Source organism: Corvus hawaiiensis, chromosome 6 (genome assembly GCF_020740725.1).
Source record: "Corvus hawaiiensis isolate bCorHaw1 chromosome 6, bCorHaw1.pri.cur, whole genome shotgun sequence".
In the NCBI taxonomy this organism is placed as follows: domain Eukaryota; kingdom Metazoa; phylum Chordata; class Aves; order Passeriformes; family Corvidae; genus Corvus; species Corvus hawaiiensis.
Genome location: NC_063218.1, coordinates 17805602 through 17825496, shown reverse-complemented (window position 1 = coordinate 17825496; position 19895 = coordinate 17805602). Strand labels below are relative to the sequence as shown.

The window sequence follows — 19895 nt, the reverse complement described above, 5'->3', positions numbered from 1 at the left end:
ATTGCTCAACAGTCTCAGTAATTAAATAATATTCACGGAAATATTCTTCCATCGGCATATATTTTGACTCAGAAATTAACTGTGTCCAAACGGTCTTCCAAAAGTCTTTGGTACGAATTAAATCCCAAGAAACATAGAAAAAGTTCTTAAGCAACCATGAAAGGAAGTGTTTCAGTTCCTTTTGAGCTTGAATTAAGCTAAAATTTACAAATCGTTGTTCAAGAATGTTTTCAAGTTTAAGATCAATGTCCATATGTGGCTTTGAGAGCCAAGAGTCTTTCCACAGTTCCTCCATAGTATAGAGATGGAATAGCAAAACAAAAACAAGAAGAGGAATCCAAAGTTTACTCACAAATCAGTCGTTGTAGGGATCGGGGATCATTCTGCTCGCATTACCCACCATTTGTTACAGTGGGGAAACTGCAACACGCGTATCAAACAACAAGGCCCGTGGAAAAGAAATATATATGGACCGATTCTTGATAGATGTTTCAGAGATGTTTATTTCTCCAGCCGCGTGGCCGGGGTTCTGCCAAGGAACTGAGGCAATCACGGGACCCGAGGGTCCTTGCCCGCACAGGGGAACACAAAACAGCCCATGGGGAACGAGGCTGACCAGGGGCAGGGAAACTCCGTGTCTCCCCCCCAGGGCCCCTCTCTCAGGACCCCACGGCAGGGGGAGGGCCCCAACAAGATGGGAATTCAGACCATGTTCAATCGTGTTTTGTCAGCTTTTTCTCTACGTTTGAGGAAATGTAGTGAGCATACAAGTGCTCATTCACTTTTTCCATCAGTACATGGATTTCTTTTACTCCTTTCTGGCTTCTTTAGGCACTGTGGGAAACCAGAGGAAAAAAATCTGCTCTCACTGTGCCGTGAATTTTATCCATACGCCTGTAGTGTAGGCAACAGTCAGAAATCACCTTTTGGCATCATGTCCTGCAAACATTATCTGATTTTCTTTCTTCTGCTTTTCTCTACTTCATTCTTCTCTTCCTTCACTGAGCAGTTCTTCAGCTCTGTCATTGTTTCTTCTATGCATTGTTTCTTCTCTTCAGCTTCATCAATTCCCTTCCAAGTGGAAAATAATTAGTTGTCTTCCACTACCTTTTTGGCATTAATTGTATTTTTCTCAGTTTCTTTAGTACAGTCCACATGGCAATTTTTATGTAACTTATTAAGTGCTTTCTTGTCTGTATAGATGTAGGCAATTGCATATCTATCTGATTACATTTTTAAAAACTCCCATTACATGCTTGGTCACAGTCAAGCAGTACTGTAGATGTGTTTATACATTGTGATCAACACTGATAATTTCAATCATTGATAAAATCAAGATAATTACGTATATCTATCTTAAAACAGCATAGTAATATAATTTAGAGTTTTATTTGATTTTATGCCCCCTGTGATAGAGATTATCTTCCAAGAAAAATAATTTGATTAATACTATTTACGCTCTTATTATTATATTACGCTTATATAATATTATATGCACTACTATACGATTTTTCAGAAAGTGTAAGAACTTTCCAAAGATAGAGAACCCCCTGCAGTCTTTTGTAAATTACTGAATTTGCTAGCTTTTATCAGTGTCCCATATCTTTAGTGGGAATTATCAACTATAACTCTACTTGTTGCTTCTTTGTGAACATTTTATGCCTGATACGAAGTTTTTATTTTCAAACGTGTATTTCCAAAGTAAATAGTTAAATCTGTCATTAAGTCATCCAGTGATCTTTTCTTTGATAAGCTAAACAATCTTCTCATTCTGAGCTATATCTCTGAGTTGAATCTTGAAACTCTTTTCTTAAATGTTTCTAGTTATCCACTTGTCTTTTGTAGTAACCAAACCAAACAATGGTCCGCTGACACACTGAAAACATGTTTTCTTCTACAGCTTCATTTTACTTTTTTTATACATCTGTGGTGTTCTAATGTTACACTTTTGCAGTGTTACAGTTTTGCATGAAAGATAAGCACAGAAATTGCTAAACAGAGTGCAAGGAGGACAGAGCCAGTGGTGCTCAGTGACAGGACCAGAGGCAGTGGGCACAAACTGAAACTCAGGAGGTTTCTTCGGAACATCAGGAAACACTTAGTTTTAACTGTGAGGGTGACTGAGAACTGGCACAGGCTGCCCAGGGAGAGTGTGGAGTCTACCTCCTTAGAGTTATCCAGAAACCATCTAAATAGGGTCCTAGGCAACTGGCTTCAGGTGTCCCTGCTTGAGCATGGTTTGACCACATGATCTCCAGAGGTCCCGTCAGACCTCCACCAGTTTGTGGTTCTGTGATTACTCGACTTGTACATACGACTTAATAAAAATGTGTGCTTACTGACTGTGGGCTTTTTCTTTTGCTGTTAAAGTGTGTTAGCCATAGCTGGTCTTGACTTGGGTCTTTCACTGTGGCAGATATTTCAGGATATCCTCCTCCACTAAAATCATAGTTCACAAACGTGAAACTGTGTAGCCACACCTCTCATATTACAATTGGTATTATCTATATTTTGCCTACTAAGCAGTTCAAATCCTTCTGCATCAGTTACATGTCCATTTCAGTTTTACATCTGCCCTTTCTTAGTTTCCAGATTAAACTGTCTTAATAATGACTTTGCTCTTACTCATGCATTATTAAATAATTACTAAATTGTATTGGATCCATGGGAAACAACTACTTTTCTGTGGTTCCTCTTTACACATATGTAATGAAATCTTTCTTCCACCAGTTTTTATTTTTTTATAATTTTGCTGTGTTAATTTTCCATCAGTCTTGTTTATTAACAAAAATTTCCTAGAACTTTGTTTTACAGAAAAATCCATTGTTACTTTTGGACTCTTAACACCATTAATATTACCAGCTAATGTTGTAATCTTGTTTAAAAGTGTTACCTTGACAGCATATTTTTCAGAAACTTGTACTAATTGGCATTATGGATAATCACAGCTATTTCATTAACTGGGGAGTTAAAGGAGTTGTCTGCAATCATGACTACTGAAATTTCACTCTTAAATTCTGACACTTCTAGTGGCCACATGCACTACTGTGGCCTCTTACATCTATTCATAGCTAGTTGGCTTGGGATTCTCAAAGTAAGGACTGAGTTGTCCGGGGTGAGGTCAAAGGAACTATATCCTATAAGCATTCTCCCTATACACCAAAAACTCAAAACAATTGTAGTTATTAAAAAACATGTCTGAAAAAAGGAATTTTAATGTCTTGCCTCTTTTTTAGTACAGCAGTAGTTAAAAAAGGGGTTCAGAATGTGGAAGAGTAATATGTTTGTCTGCTAGTCTGAAAAGCTGAAAACCACTTTCCTCATTTCTCTGGAGAGTGCCCTAGTTATCATGTTAGAAACTGTGTTGGGTGAACTGTCCACCCTTTCTGTTGTGGAGTAAAAATGTCCAGATTCACAGGACTGTAAAAGGCAAGTAAGCAATAGAGATCCTAAGTGTGTCCAGCCAAAAGGGAGAGAATCCTGTGGTTTTTTATTTATTTTAGCACCAGTTGCATATTTGGTTGGTTTTACCAAGGAGATCATGGTTAATACTAGTTTTTTTTAATTATTATTTAACGTTGAATACAGCTGTAGTCAGGTGGATATTTAGGGTTTATCTTGGGGAAAAAAGAAGGAAGGAAACTTTCTACCTATCAGTTTACCTTCAGTTCTTGGAAATGTTTGCAATAAAAGCCGTTCATAAGTATACAGAAAATACATAGAAGAGTAACAGTGAGTTGTCAAGAATTATCTGCATCAACTTAAATCTCATTTCTACATAATAACAAGCAGTGAAGAGACTGGAAGGTATGGATGTCATATGTTGCTTTTAACCCAGTGTTTAAAACCATCTCATAGACATTCACTTAGCAGGTTAGAAAAACTGCCCAATCAAATGTCAGTGAATGAAAATCTATGTGCAGGAACTAGTAATTCTTAATGATCCACTGTCAGAACAGAAATATGTGAAAAGGGGAACCCTTCATCAGTTCATCTGAGCTCAAGCCAGTTCAGTATTTTCGTTGATGACCTTTGGATATGGATGAGTTCACACTTTACAGAGGTCTAAATTGTGGGTGGGGGTCTTACCAGGGTCTAATGACACGAGATACCATTCTCCATCTGCTCTACAGGTGAAGGTTTAGGTTTACTTAAGTCTGGGTGCCAGATAGAAAATATACCATTCCAAGTTAGCCTGGTCTCATTGTTCCAGAAACCTTCTTACTTTAGCGCTTTCTGGTGTTTCTGAGATGTTCTTGACAATTGTTTGGGTCAATCCCAGTAGGCAGCTAAGCTCCACACAGGCGGTTGTTTGTTATCCCCAGGTGGGATGGAGAAGAGAATGGAGAGGGTGAAAGAAAGAAAACCATGTTCATTGGCAGGTTTCTTGCAATAGTCTATCAATTTATCAGTAGTAGAATGCAATATTTGGGGTTTTTCGTCTTTGTTTAGTTCTTCGTCCCTCAGTTTGAATAAAGACATTTCTGGCTTATTGTTTATCATAAAACACAATTATGTTTGAAGTCCTCTGGACGAGAGAGTAATATCTCAATGTGAAATGAGAAATGCTCTTATTTTGTAGGACCAGGAACATCTTTGAAACTTCCTGGAACTAGCCAAGGTGGAGGCCCAAGCCCAGCTGTTAGGTATGTGATAGTTTATTTTTTAAAATGTGACAAGTAAAAAATGAGCATATCATAAATTTAACTTCTGAACATGAAATGCTTCAGGTATAACTGTTTAAAATCTGTATCAAGAAATACCACTTAAGGATAATGTACTTAACATCTTCAGGCCAGTAACTCAATCAGGAAGACCTATTACAGGATTTGTGAGACCCAGCACGCAGAGTGGACGGCCAAGCACCATGGAACAGGCGATAAGAACACCTCGAACAGCTCTCACAGCTCGTCCAATCACTAGTGCTTCTGGGGGATATGTCAGGCTGGGCACGGTGAGTCGCTTGCCTCTGTTCTCAGAATGGAAGATTTCTTGGTCACAGTATCTGGCACAGTGACACTGTAGTTTACTTAAAAGCTGCATCTAAACTCAAGTTTGAAGGAGACAAATATTTTTAATTTTTTAAATTCTTTTCAAAATAGAGTTTGAAAATACTTCTTCTTGTGTGTTTCCTAGTCTGTTTATATAAAAAAATGCACATAAATTCACAATTTCACCAGGATTCCTGTAAATTCCAAATTCACAGGCTCTTTGAGGCATTTTTATTCACAGAAGGCTGTGCAAAGACTATGGTATGATTTCACCATAAGTGTCTATAGCTACAAAACAATTGCAAAGCACTCAGTGTCTGTCACTTCAAAAGATGAGAATAATCTATACTAGTTTTATCCCATTCTGTTGGCAAAATTAATAAAATGCAACCAGCAAGAATATGTAATACATATTAACATCACATTAATGGCAAAATGTGGCATCTTGTCACTATTACGGGTAGGAACTAATCTTCCTAAGTATTTCTTGGAAGATTTTTTTTTCGTTGTATATCCCAACTACCAAGCTACATGCTTAGGCACTGTATGGAAATAATGGGAAGAGAGAGGGGAGAAAAAGGAAGAGTCTGTACTGCACAATAGAGCAGTGAATCTGCACATGTTTTGTTTGAAATTTGGGGTTTTATTTGTATACTGATAATATTTTGAAAATCTTCAGGAAAAGTGTAGGGGATCTTCCCACTTAAAAAGCTTCTTTTCCCCCTCAGGCTTCAATGCTAACAAATCCAGATGGCCCTTTCATAAATCTGTCTCGACTGAATTTAACAAAATATGCTCAGAAACCAAAACTGGCAAAGGTATGTAACTATTTTAGTTAGTGTTGTGATATCTTTTTCTTGTTTTCTGGTGTCATTGTAATGTAACTGTACATGGGATTGAGGATAAAAACAATGATGAACAGTGGTTTAGATATGAACTTCAAAACACCTTTTGACAGTGTTTACCAGGCTTGAAATTGAAGGTATGTCTAAAGAGGTTATGGTGAAAGTATAACTTAGGAAAAACATTCTTATATGAATAAATATTCCACTGGTAAATAACTTTGAACTGTCATCTAGGAGTGATGAAGGGCAACTAAAAAAAAAACAAAAGCCAGGAGCAAAAACCAGCAGAAGTGGTTTAGTGTCTGAAAATGTGGTTCTGTGTACAAATAGATGGCAATCCCAGCCTAAAAATGTTCACATTTGGATTTTTTCCTTTGCTTTTATGGCATGAGTTAACACTTTTTATATAAAAAGGTACCATTTTTTTGTTCTGAATACTTCTTTATTTTCAGTTAAGATCATCCGATTGATGGTCAATGAAACTATCTGACAATAGAACAGGTTTATCCAGGTTATCTGCCCAACTTACAGGTTTCAGCTCTGAGTGGCAGGGAGCTGGAAGTTGTGTGAGGATTCATCCTTCTGTTGCCTTTCAGTTTAATCTTTCCCCAACACAACCAGTTAGCCGTATGGTCGAACGTGTTTTCTGCGCATAGTGCATTCACAAAAACAACTGTTGAGGTCAACAGCTCATTTTGGACGAGGTGTCAAGCAATTATCTCTAGGGAGCACAAGGTATCAAACACACTCTAGGGAGCTGTATTTGGCTCTCAGTCTAAAGGTGAACAAACCAGTATGAATGCAGTCTATTTTGAGAAACATAGCGGTGAACACTATTAAGAAAACTAGCAGTATCTAATAATGTGCTGGTGGAAATTAGCTCTTCCAGTCCAAAACTTTGGTTAACAGTTTTTCATAAGCGACCAGGAAATTTCTTTGCTTTTTAAAGCCTGATTTCAGTGTGGATTTCAAAGGAAATAAATCTTGTGTAATTGCACTGTGTCCTTCACCCATTGCTTGCATCGTTGTCCCTTGGCCTTATAACCAAACTAGGCAGAAGAATAGGTATCAAATATAGTAAGTTCTAGTCTGGTGAGGTAATTGAAGACTTCCAGACTGTCATCTGAGGGTAGTTACAAATCAGTTCTTTATCAGTGCTGAAAAAATACTGCATGTTTTTTGTCCAGTTATGTCCTTGCTGGCAGTCAGCCAGCAGACACATTATTATAAATCCATTACAGTCTGGAAAACAGGGGGAATGTAAGAAACCTGGGAAAGATTAAGAAACACAAGACACATCCATAAAAACTAGGCTTAGTTCTGCTTGACGACAGCTAGCTTTTAATTGTGATTGGTAACTACATGCTATTTAAGTAGGTAGGTTAGCTTTCAGAGGAAATATTCTCAACAGGGGCTCTCAGGAATGAGAAACATACATATTTTTAACAATTTTTGGTTTTAATTAGCATTTTCTGTGGCAGATTTGTCTTCCTTCAGTTTCATATGAAAAGAGGCTTAAGCCAAAAAATGTAAATCAACAGTTACAGAAACATCCATAGGCAGCAAGTCTACTTGTCAGTATTATGAAGCTAATACATGATGACATTAACATTTCACACAGAATGTAAGATCTAAGTTTAAATTTGGAGCTACATGGATTTATAACTTTTTTTTTAACAAAACAGCATTAAGGCTAAAGCCAAAGCAGGAGACTGCACTCTCTGTTAAGAATAATTGATCAAAGTTTTAAAACTTCTTGAGCTATCACCTCTCCAAGTGCATAAAGGTGATAAACCTGGCAGCTACTGAATTCACATAATTAGCCACTCTATTCATGTTTGTATATGAATGCCTCCTACATACTTCCTCCTTATGTGTTTGCGAAGTAGCCTCACTGTATCTTTTTTTAAGTTAGATTACCTGTTTGAGGTTTTCCAGTGTTTTGAAGTATACAGAAATGTGGCTTCTCTTTGACTAGCATTAGCCATGTTAAAGACTATCCCAGGAAACACCATAATAGACATAGAAGGTACCACTTGTCACCAGAGAAAGCCTCTGGTAAATCCCAGTTAGCAACCGTTCTCTGATATGAAACAGGAAGTTTTATCTTTTTTAGCTTGTGGATTTTTAATAGACTTACTAAGATAACTCTAGATATTTTTATCCAAGTGAATATTCAGTCACTTAAATCCTTTTGAAGGTCAGAGTCTGTGCATAACAGCAGTAAATTCCTCATGCCAGCCATGCAAGAAAACATCTTTTTTGTCACTTTAGATTTACACACTTTTACTGAATGCTTCTCTGTTATTGAACTAGAGGAGAAAATGTTTCACTACTTCTTTATTGTCTATTCTTTTCTTACATACCTATTCTAAGCTCCCTATAAATGTGTTACTATTTATAATTCTTTAATGTCTTTTAATCATCTGTTCAGTGTCTTTTCTGACTGAAGCTAGAAGAAAAGTAGGTTGTGGTTTATTTTCCTCACAAGATACTACAATTCATTAGTAATTCTCTAGTTTCCTGAAGGTAAATATTTTAAGAATTTTGTCTAAGAAAATCTGGCAGAAGGGTCATGGAAGCCCTTAGGAGACTGAGGTCTTGTTCTGTATTTCTTTCCTCATGGGGCAATATTTTCTCCTTTTTTTTTAGAATGAATTAAACAAATTTAGGAAAACGTTCTGTTCTTTTGAAGCAATTAAGACCTGGGATTTGGATGCAGAAGAAGGTTCAACTCAATTGAACCTTGTGTTACTAGCACCCGTAATAGATTTTTGGGAACAGAGGCTTCCAGTCTCCATTTATTTATCCAGTAGCTTTCAATGTCATTTTAGTCACTGAAAATGCCACCCCCGTTACCTGATATATACTCATCTAATATTCTAGTGCAGAACAGCTACAAGGTAGTATGACTTAATTAGCTTTATACAGGAGGAAACACAGCTGCAGTTATTTTTGCTGCATAATTGCCGTGGGCTTGTAAGCAGTTAACCACAGCAGGGCTGATGCATGTGACTTCTTTAAGCTTTGGTATTATGATGGTGTGTTTGAGTTTCAGAAGCACAATATTATTAGCATGTATTTTATCATTTTCAAAGAATTTTTTAAAAGAATTTTTTTTCCTTTACAGATCCCAAAATACTGTAGAGCATAAAAAATTTTTTCCCCGAAGGCAAAGTTTGCTCAGCTTGCATTCTTAATAAAGCTATGTTTAATTTCAGTAGGTTTAACACTATGTAAGCAACTGAGCGTCCATTGCAAAAAGCTTTTTTTAGAATACTGGTTGATTTTACAGTTAAAAAGTCATGAAAATGGTGCCAGATTCTTAAATATATATTCACTTTCAAGTTATAGCTGCCTTTTTTGTTTTAAAGTGATGTTAAGCACCAAAGATAAGAGGCAATTCCACTAAGCTTTTAGCAACAAATTAGGAATTAAGATGTTTTCCTGTGATGACAATGTAGCGCATCAACAGTTTTTGTCTACTGGAGTCTTAAATAAATGTAAATGTCAGCATTTGTTATGTGTGAATGTGATTGTTTTCCCAAAGAATTAAATTCTACCTAGCATAATCAAGATATTCTGTATTCTTCTAAAAGAATATTACCAAATTTTCTCTTCAAATATGACAGTGTTTTAAATATTCTTCTGACAGGCATTGTTTGAATATATCTTTCACCATGAAAATGACGTAAAAAATGTAAGTAACTCATATGTTCCTTTTTCAGATTTTATTATGTATGTCAGTACTCTGCTAAACTAAGGATGCGGGCAGACCATCACACGTACAGAAGTGAAGCATTAAAAGTTGTTTAAGCAGGAGAAATCCTTTCTTACAGGGGTGATAATTTGGAGTGATAATTGGTAAATACCAAGATATGGATTGCTATCTTTTTTGAGAAGCAAAACATTCTAATTCTTAAAACTGGGTTCCTCATCTATCAATATGATAAGGTCTCTGAATGTAATGAATTTGTGTTCATGGAATTTACTGAGGCCTGAGTCATAGCTGAAACTACATGACAGGTAGCGGAACTGCCTAGAAATTTCAGAGTCCTGAGGCTTGAGTATAAGTTACAAAAGACTGTCAATTAAGAGAAGAAGGTGAAAATACCTGATAAAACAGGTACTGTTGAACATCAATTGACATTTTAAACTCCTGAGATGATTGCTTATGCATTTGGGTGAATAGAAAGAAAATGTGTTTGGTGAAAATACATAAAAATAAAATATCAATAGGACTTTGGATACTTCTAGAAATGTAAATCTGTAGTGCTGAGGTGTTTTGTGATATCAACACAAAGATTATATTGTCCATACGATTGTCTGTAACATTTCTTCTTCAAATATCTTCCTAATTATGTTTTCCCTCTTAACCTATCCAGGTTTTTTTTCTATGGTTCTTATGTTACTGCAATGAATGGGAAATATCAGGTTTGGGTACATATTGTTTAAGCTTTCAGAAAGAGATAAAGATTGCAGAGGTTTTTTGGCAGTTCATCCAGGGAAAGAATCTCTTTATTCAATTAATAAGGTGTCAATATTATTTCATTGCTATATTAGATATATGCACCCAGTTGAAATGGAATCAAAATGTCTGCTTCAAGTTTGTTTGAAAGAAGTTTATGTCAATAATGCATAGTTGACTAAACAGTTATTGAACTTTCTGCAACACTACTAGCTGGTGTGCAATTAGATCTGAAGTTAAACTCTCCAGTTAATGAATAACACACACCAAAAATGTTTTGCTGTTGTTGACATAGCACATAATCATTTCCAAATGTACTGCTATGTGAAGCTTTTTAATCTAGTATCAAATGATTATAGTTGTACACTGTCAATTTATTGCATAGCATTCTTTTAAGAGGATTGAATTGTAATGCACTATTAATCCAAAATACCATTGAAACAGTAAGTGCAAGTGTCAGAAACGTCAGAGAGAAATAGAAATTAACATTTACATATCCAATAGTGAAAATGAAGGATGTGCCTAGGTTTTAGCCCACTAGTAATTAAAAATCGATGTTTGTTACTGAAAATCCAGTTCACTAAGAATAAAAGGGTCACTTAATACATGTGCCTACACTTTAAGGACACGCAGGATCTGTAGGCTAGACATAGATACATATAATGCAAGTAATTTTCCAAGAACTCCAGAAAAAATTGGAAGATGTTTTTGCACTGTACTGCATGTATTTTGAATTCCTTTCTGAGAATCCCAAATCACTGTCTTGCAGGAAAAGTTCTGTCTATATTATTTTACCCACCTGAGCTGTTTGAATAAATACCTGTAAGCAAAGAAGTGTCAGCTTAATCACCACCATTTATGGTGTAATGAGAGGGAGATCAGTGTTTGGTTAATGATTGCATCTTGTTGGAAAAAAATACTGTTGTGAACTGAATTCACACTTCACACAACGAGGTGTCTTTATAATGTAATGTATATCTCTGAAAAGAATTTTTTTAGCTATTCAGTTTGCTTTCTCTCATTTGCTTTCACTGACTCTTTTCCTATGTGCTTTCTACACCATTTGCAATATAACTCCATTCCCCAAACTGTTCTCCCTTCCTTTTGAACCTCATTTGCATTAATTTTTCTTAAACAGAAAAGAAACACTTTAATGTCTGCTAAAATGTGGCTGCATCAGTGTGCATTCACCTCTCCTAGCAATGGTATTTCCTAGCAATGATAAATTCAGTATCTTGCATCTCCCTGAGAAGAATTTGGTCACTTAGGGTTCATCAGAGAAACAGCACATATGTTAACTGTTTAAAGGTTGATTTGGCTCTTGCTTAATCACTTGTTAGAACATTCACTGACATCTCTTGCATCTTTGTATTACCTGCTGCTGTGTGATGTGAGACATTCTTAAAACCCAACATTTTCTGCATAAGATGAGGTGAAAGAGCTTGAAAGGCTTGGAAGCCTGGGAAATTGACTTAGTTTGAAAAGTCTTTACTTTGGACTTTCTGCATGGATAGAATAGCAGTTCCTGCGGTTTTGCAAATAAAACACAAAGCAGTAGTGACAATATCCTTTCTTTGTCACTGTGCTGAACTGGAACAGTCTGTACTGTTCTCATCTGCATTATTATTTAAGAAACAAAGGCAGTTTTATTATTTATCTTCTGTTTTATATTCAACCAGTGTATAGAAAGAAATAAAAAAGACTCAGCAATTTCAGTTGAGAAATGTCATTAATCAGTGTGCATTCAACTGGATAAATAGTGCTAGGAAATTGGTTCAAATTAAAAGTAAATACATCTGTAATCTATCAGTTATCAGAACCATGGGAATGCAAGAAGAATGGAGGAGCACTGAGCTTTTCAGCACTTGAAAATGTATTCAAAAGTCTTTCATCTTATGTAATGAAAAATTAAACACTTGTCTGAAGAAAATACTATTTACATATCCATTATTGTTCTTGACGTGTTTCCTTTTGAACACATTTACTTAATAACTGACTTTCTGTACTCCTTGAGCTATTTCTAAAGGTCATTTCATGGGCTAAATGCTGTAAGAGCAGGGCAGTTTCAAAGACTTGTCCAGGAATAGTTCTGCTGCTACTTTTTTCAGTAGACCATGACATTGTATTTTGCCATTATTCACAGGTGGGTAATGATGATAAAATACTTTGTCCTGAGGAAGCACAAAGATTGTACAATATATACTTGTGGCCAGAACTCACGACCTCTCATTTTTCCTTAGTTCTTCTCAATACTTTGTAGTTTATACTCTCTGACAGAAATCTATTTAAAATGGAATTATATTAGATCTACAAAATATAGAAATCCAGAAGACACTCACCAAAACGAGCTAAACTGACTATGGCTAATGTCATTTCCTCAGCTCTCGTATAGACTATCTGGTGTTGATTTGTCTACAAATAAGACTTTAGTCAGTAATTGTTGCTGGGAAAATTACTGCCATTCAACAGCACATGAAAGAAGCAGCAGATGCTCACTATTGTTTCCATCTATCTAATTTCTTGGCACATACAATACTCTGTATGAAATTACTGTTTCAAACAACTGTACATTTACCAATTTAATTTTGCAATACAATAGTAAATTGCCACAACTGTGTTATAGCTGGTAGACAGTTTGGAAGTCTTAGTTATAATACACTTTAGCTAAGGAAAGTAATGGTAAAAAAATGAAAGTCAGAATCATGCTAAATACAATTAAAGAATCTACATTAATTTTCATTCTTTAAGAAAAAACGCTTTTTTTGAAAAAAAACCATAAAATCCACCAAGTTCAGGTTTTTTAACATTTTTATTTGCACAAACATAAGAACTGAGAGTAAAATAAAATTTTTCTGAAAAGCTTCCCAAGGTTAAGACTGTTATTGAAATGGACTCTGCATACTTGAGTATGCTAAGTGCTCTAGACAGTAACAACTTCAGCTCATCAGTATGTCCAGATAATGAGTTATATCCTAAAGTTTATTAAAACTTTCAGGACAAGCAGTGTAGATTTTGAACTGATAGCTGTATTGGAATCAAAAATCCTTTAAAGGGCATACCAGTATCTGCCAATTCCAAATCCATCCTGTTTTTCCCTTCCAGTTATTAATATGACTGCACCAACATTCAGCAATGCACAGGAGTGCAGGGTAGGCATATCACTACTTCTGTTATAGATTGGGTTTAAATTAACATGTTGTGCAGATTGAACATTGATTTGTACCCAAACTGTGCAATTTAGAACCCAACGTTTGCAGCAAACTGAAATTTAAATATGCTAGCAGTTGGTATTGACATGGCAAGTTGAAAGCTTTTACTTTTAAAAGACTATTTTAATCCAGTTACTAACATTTCAAGGGCCACATTGTCAAAAGATTTTTTTTTGTAATACCAGCAGAAATTTTTAACTATTAGCATGCACAAAGTCTTCTCAGCAAACACTTTTCAGAAGTATTTGTAACTTTGGTGTTTTTTGATTGAAGTTATTGTAATTGCTTGTAAAGTATCAGAAACAGGATCTTCCAACTCCTTTGCTTTCTCTTTAATCGGAAAGTATAAAAATAGGATTGAATTTCATAAACTAATTTCAAAGTGAAGTCATATTGTGTTTCTTGATGTTAATAGAAGATTCCAGGAAGAGCTCAGGATCTGCACCAACAGAAGCTACTGAAGTTACTGTCTACTGAGCCTGAAGCAGTCTTAGTTCCCATTTTCCAATCACAGCCAAAATTGTTAGCCTTGCATAAAATAGTTACCAGAAGTAATTAGGGTACTAGAAAGAAACCTGAATGTGTAGCTACAGAAGGGATCATTTTCTGAAACTCAGTCCTCCTTCTTGAGGCCTTGCCATCAGAGATCTCTGAGAAAAGCTCTTTGAAGCACAGTATTTGCAGTATGATCCTTACTCCTCTGAAGTGGTTGCTTGTGCTGCATTAGTAGCAGTTGTGGTATTTGACAGTCGCACACATTGTTTATACATTTGTAAATGCAATAAAAGTAACCAATCTTTTAACATCAACTACTTTCACAGATTTTCCAGTACTGGGACAGAATTGCTTATGTACCTTGATATGAAAGGAAGAATCTGTCTAGAAGGGAATCCAACGATTTCTGTCTTGAAGCAAGCTTACTCCCCATTGTGGTTTTAGCATCCAAAGGCCCTGTTGTGCAATTTGCAAAGACATTAAGAAACAAAGGGCAACCAAGATAAGAGCTGCCATCTAACGCCTTCAAGGATTCCACCTGACTTGAAGAAACAGTGAATTCAGAGTTGTAGGTTTACCTGAGTTTTCTCTCTCCTGACACAGAGGCAGGGAATGACAGCTGTCTCTTTCTCTTAGGGATAGCACTGATGCAACTACTTATCCTGAATTGCTACAGAAAACAAATTATTCTTTTTCACAAAGCCAAAAGAGAGCAACTTGTCTAAATTGTCAAAGCTCCAATGAGTTTTCTTCATAATGTCAGATCTAAACTCATTGACTACTTGCAGCCTCATTTTGCTAGCAGAAAGAACAGGGATCCAGCGTGGGCATAGATGTCACTAAACTGGGCTCTTAGAGCATTTCAATATTCAGATTAATTTCTCCTGGAATTATTTGTTTCTCTGCTACTGAGTAACTGGTGCACAAAACTTTTACATATTGTTCGTAACAGATAACTTGTTTCTGACTTCTTTGGTCTGCAAAATGTTTACCAAAAAAACCCACACAAGAAAGGTCGATTCTTTGTTATAAAAATACTGTGTTAAAGCTTTTTACCCTACTTCTGATGATATCCTGAAAATATAACAAACATAGCATGGCTTTGATATGTTCTGAGACAAAATGAAATTGAAAAAAAAAAGAAACACAAGTGCTTCTGTGTTTGGTTGTGGTACAGAACAGACATATATTTGTTTTAAGAGAAGTGTTGAAATTATAGCTAAAACATGAAAGGCCATAGATTCTGGCTGTGGTGGCTGATCAGAGCACATTGATTAGCTTACCTGCTTTTCCAGTATACCAGACAAAAGAGATTTTAGACCTCCACCATCTTCAATAGATATCTATTTCTTAGAATATTTCTCTGTTTTTCCTGTAATAAAATAATTATTTGCATTATAGACTTTTTATAGGAAGAAATATTTCTTACTGTACACATTTGAGAGTTTCCAGAAGTTATGGCAACCTGATATTAGCAATGAGATGAAAATTTCTACAGTATTTCAAACTTGCTGAACTTATTTCTTTATTTCAGTTTATTTTTGCTTGCTTTTAACAGCTGTTACTGAACAAGGATGGGAAGCTTGGAAAAAGTGTTTCTACTTAAACAAATAGTCAGTATATTCTGAAGTGGCACTGCAGGAGTCTGATCAAATTAATTTTCTATTTTCTCTTTGATTTAGAAGAAGCTGTTTGAATTTCTTATTTTTATAGGGACAAATAACCCTTTCAGCTATTTTATGCACTGAACTATAAAATAATAAACAAAAAGCAGTGCTTCCACCTCAAGTTAACTGGACTTTGCTCAAAATTTTATCTGTACAAAAATTTTTACAGTGTTTTCTTTGTGTAAACGTTGATGGTATTAATTTTAAGATGATGGGTTTGTTTTGGAAGGCTCTAGATTTGGCAGCCCTTGCCACTGAGCATGCACAATTCAAGGACTGGTGGTGGAAAGTGCAAATTGGGAAGTGCTACTATAGGTAAGCCATTGTTCATTTCTTCTGTGGTGAGTGAGTGTGAGTACAGAACCCGTACTGCTGGGTGTGTTGTGCAATGCTGAACACAGAAGTAGCTCAGAAAGTGTTTCATAGGAGAGTGATGTGCTTACAGTTAAATGTCCTGTAATGTAAAAGGAGACCACTGCTTGAGGTAAAGGCATCCATACTGAGTAAATGAATTAGTTGCAATTTTGCCTTTGTTAATGGATTTTAAAGTCATTATTTGAAAAATCAGTCAATAAATGCAAGGAACTATTGTTACAACAGACTACATAAAATAAATATTACAGTGTTAGTTTGAGAAATAACCTGTCATTGAGGACTTCAGATTGATGAAATATTACAGAATAAAATATTCATGTTAGACCCTTTTTTCCAGAATTACATTGCCCAAGAAGTACCAGTTAAAAATATGCTGAGGCCTCAGGCTGGCACCCCATACGCAAGCATCAAATCAGAGTAGGATAATGAGAAATACTAGCTAGTCTTAAAACAGCTCCCCACCCTTCCTTCTTCCTGGGCTCACCTTCACTCCCTATTTTCTCTACCTCCTCCCTCCCCAGCAACACAGGGGGACAGGGAATGGAAGTTGCAGTCAGTTTGTCTCTGCTGCTCCTTCCTCCTCAGGGGAAGGACTCGTCACACTCTTCCCTTGCTCCAGCATGAGTCCCCCACAGGGTCACAAGTCCTGCCAGTAGACCTTCTCCAGTGTGGGCTCATCTCTCCATGGGGCCACAAGTCTTGCCAGGAGTCTGTTCCAGCATGGGCATCCTATGGGTTCACAGCCCCCTTTGGGCATCCACCTGCTCCAGCATGGGTTCCTTCACAGGCTGCAGGTGGATCTCTGCATCCTCGTAGTCCTCCATGGGCTGCAGGGGCACAGCTGCCTCACCATGGTCTTCACCATGGGCTGCAGAGGAATTTCTGGAGCACCTCCTCCTGCTCCTTCTGCACTGACCTTGGTATCTGCAGAGCTCTTCTTCTCACAAATTCTTACTCCTTTCTCTGCCTGCCATTGCACTGTTTTTTCCATTTTTCTTAAATGTATTATCCCTGCATATACATTATTCCTATGCTAATTATGGAGGCACTACCACCATCATGGGTGGGCTCAGCCTTGGCCAGCTGTGGGTCCATCTTGGAGCCTTCTGGCATTGGCTCTGTTGCACATCAGAGACATGTCAGCTTCTCACAGAAGCCATCCCTGTAGCTTCCCAGCTACCAAAACCTTCTCATGCAAACCCAATACATAAGCTTAGAGGTCATTCATTATGTTCAGGATTTTTATGAATCATGTTGTAGACACTAATGCATCCAAGCAGGTCCATGGACTTCCAGGATCCCAGAATACCTTCTCTCCCCATTGGCTGTATTTCTTTGTTTTAGCTGACTTTTTCTGTTTGTGCTTTGCATTTCTTCAGCAAGTATGTCCTCTTTGGCTGAAGGAAACGAAAGGCAATTTGTATGAGAAAGTGTACTATTTTCTGTTGCTGAAATTGCAGAGTCCTCTTTAATTTTTATTTGTGTATAATGTGGAGAGTATTTGTGTGATCTTTGCCATGGGTGAGGAAATTCTGGTCTGAATCAGTTTGGGTAGAGTTGAGACATTAATTGCTCATTTTCTACTGTCTGTTCTAAGAGCAGGAGGAAGTCCTGTGAATATGAGTACGTCATTATTCACGCAGCACCAGAAGGCTGCATGTATAAGAGGGGGCCAAATTTCATGGATTTGTCTTTTTCATAGTTTTGAGTGGTTGTTTTGTTATCTTTATATAACGATATGTTTTTTGTTAACATGCACACAAAATATGTTATCTTAAAGTGTGCTTTCAGGCAGTTTATATATGATTTAGTGTGCACTGCGTCATTATTTAATAAGCTTTAAAAAAACAAACTAAAACAACCCCGACAAACAAGTACTTTCTTTATGTATCTGTTCTCTCTTTAGGTTGGGATTATATCGTGAAGCCGAAAAACAATTTAAGTCAGCCCTTAAGCAGCAGGACATGGTTGATACAATCTTGTATTTGGCAAAAGTAAGTCATAGATACCTCATTGTGTTTAAAAGTGTATGATCTCCATGCCTGAGGCAATACATGCTAACAGTTGCAGTGGAAGTAGACAGTTTACGAAATTATTTTAGAGCTCACAGATTTCACAAACAAGATAAAAAAAAAAGTCCTGTGTTACTGGATTCTTTGTTCTAAACTCCAATGAGGATTATGGAGCTAAAAAATTGGAGTTGCAGTATGAAGAACAATGGGGCTATATATGGTCTCCTAGGAAATTAATGCAATAAATCTGTAAATAAAGAGCGAAGCTCAAAATCCTAGTTTCACAAGCAAAATCAAAACAAAGTGAGCTTAAAGGAAGCAATCAGAGACCTTGAAACAGGGAATGTTCTGTCAAAATAAAGGCATTAAAAGCTTCAAAAGAACAAGTGGCACAGCTGAGTCTCAGAACTACTTGTTTACCAGGATACACATTATATTCTAAACATTTTCTAAGACGTTCAAGAAAAGGTGGCCTGTGAGAAACTAAAACTGCATTTTTCTGCATCGTGTCCTAGGAGATGAAACCAGTTGCTCTTTATCAGTTCCCCTTCAGCCAGCTGTCACAGGCCTGTCCACAAGTCATCACTGGTAGTGGATAATTCAGATATTCATATATGCTTTGCATTTCTTTAGCAATTTCTGTTTTGTACTTAAATAATCATCATTGCTATCTAGAGACTTGTCTTCAATACTGTGCTTGAAGTTCATTGACCCAGTTAAGCTTAGTAATTTCAGATTCCTGTCTCTACCACGAGTCATTCTGCAAAATACATAGAATCACAAAATGGTTTGGGTTGGAAGGGATGCCAAAGATCATCCAGTTCCAACCCCCCCCCCCCACCACCACCACCACGGACAGGGATGCCTTCCACTAGACTCAGTTGCTCAGAGCCCCATCCAGTCTGGCCTGGAACATTGTCAGAGATGGGGCATCCACAACTTCTCTGGGCAACCTGTTCCAGTGCCTCACCACCATTATAGTGAAGAATGTCTTCCTACTATCTAATCTAAACCTACCATCTTTCAGTTCTAAGCCATTCCCCCTTGTCCTGTCACTACATGTCCCTGTAAAAAGTCCCTCTCCAGCTCTCTTGTAGGGTCCTGTCATGTCCTGGAAGACTGCAATTAGATGAACAGCATCCTTCTGTTCTCCAGGCAGACTCAACTCTCAGCCTTTCCTCCCTGGAGAGGCGCTCCATCCCTCTAGTCATCTTGCTGGCCCTTCTCTGGACTCGCTCCACGAACTACACAGAATTATTAAATTGGCAGAGTAATTGGATTAACAAATAGTGATTCATTACAGGAGATTTGCATCCCCCCACATCAGTACTAGCTTATGCAGGAATTGCGTTTGATCTTCCGCCTCTCACTCTATAGACCAGCTTGGTCAAGTATAAAACATTGTACAGCATGATTTAGTGACCGTCAGTGGACAGGCGATAGAATAAGGCACTGAGATATAGCTCAGTCTAACAGAACTGAAAAAATCAGACTTGAGTTACGCAGCCATTAAAAAAAAAACAAGGTTGCATAAAGTTCCATGGAAATATACTGATACTATGATACTAGTTAGTTTTGTTTATATTCATTATTGCAACAGCTATCTGGGTTTTTAAAAATACTTTATTGAAAGCGGTATCTCTCTGGAAATGTAATTTACAAAACGATAGAAGTCCAAAAGAAAAATTAAAAAGTGGGGGTCTTTAAAGAAGTCAGGACCTGCTGAGAAGTTACAAAGTATTTTATGACCTAGAAGAGCTAGAAATGGGATATTTTTACAAGAGATAAGAGAGAGAGACCAAAAAGAGAATGGAGCCATTCTGCTTTTAGTAT

The 19895-nt window shown here is 36.8% G+C and overlaps 1 protein-coding gene across 2 annotated transcripts in view; it reads left to right on the top strand.

Moving 5' to 3' along the window:
• Positions 1-19895, top strand: part of TTC8 (tetratricopeptide repeat domain 8) — a 45549-nt gene that overhangs the window by 13200 nt on the left and 12454 nt on the right. For both annotated transcript variants that reach the window (XM_048307128.1, XM_048307127.1), the window contains exons 4-9: positions 4583-4646; positions 4795-4954; positions 5720-5809; positions 9492-9536; positions 15905-15990; positions 17957-18044. In XM_048307128.1, the coding sequence (XP_048163085.1) occupies positions 4583-4646; positions 4795-4954; positions 5720-5809; positions 9492-9536; positions 15905-15990; positions 17957-18044 (533 nt within the window). The remainder of the gene's footprint in view (positions 1-4582; positions 4647-4794; positions 4955-5719; positions 5810-9491; positions 9537-15904; positions 15991-17956; positions 18045-19895) is intronic.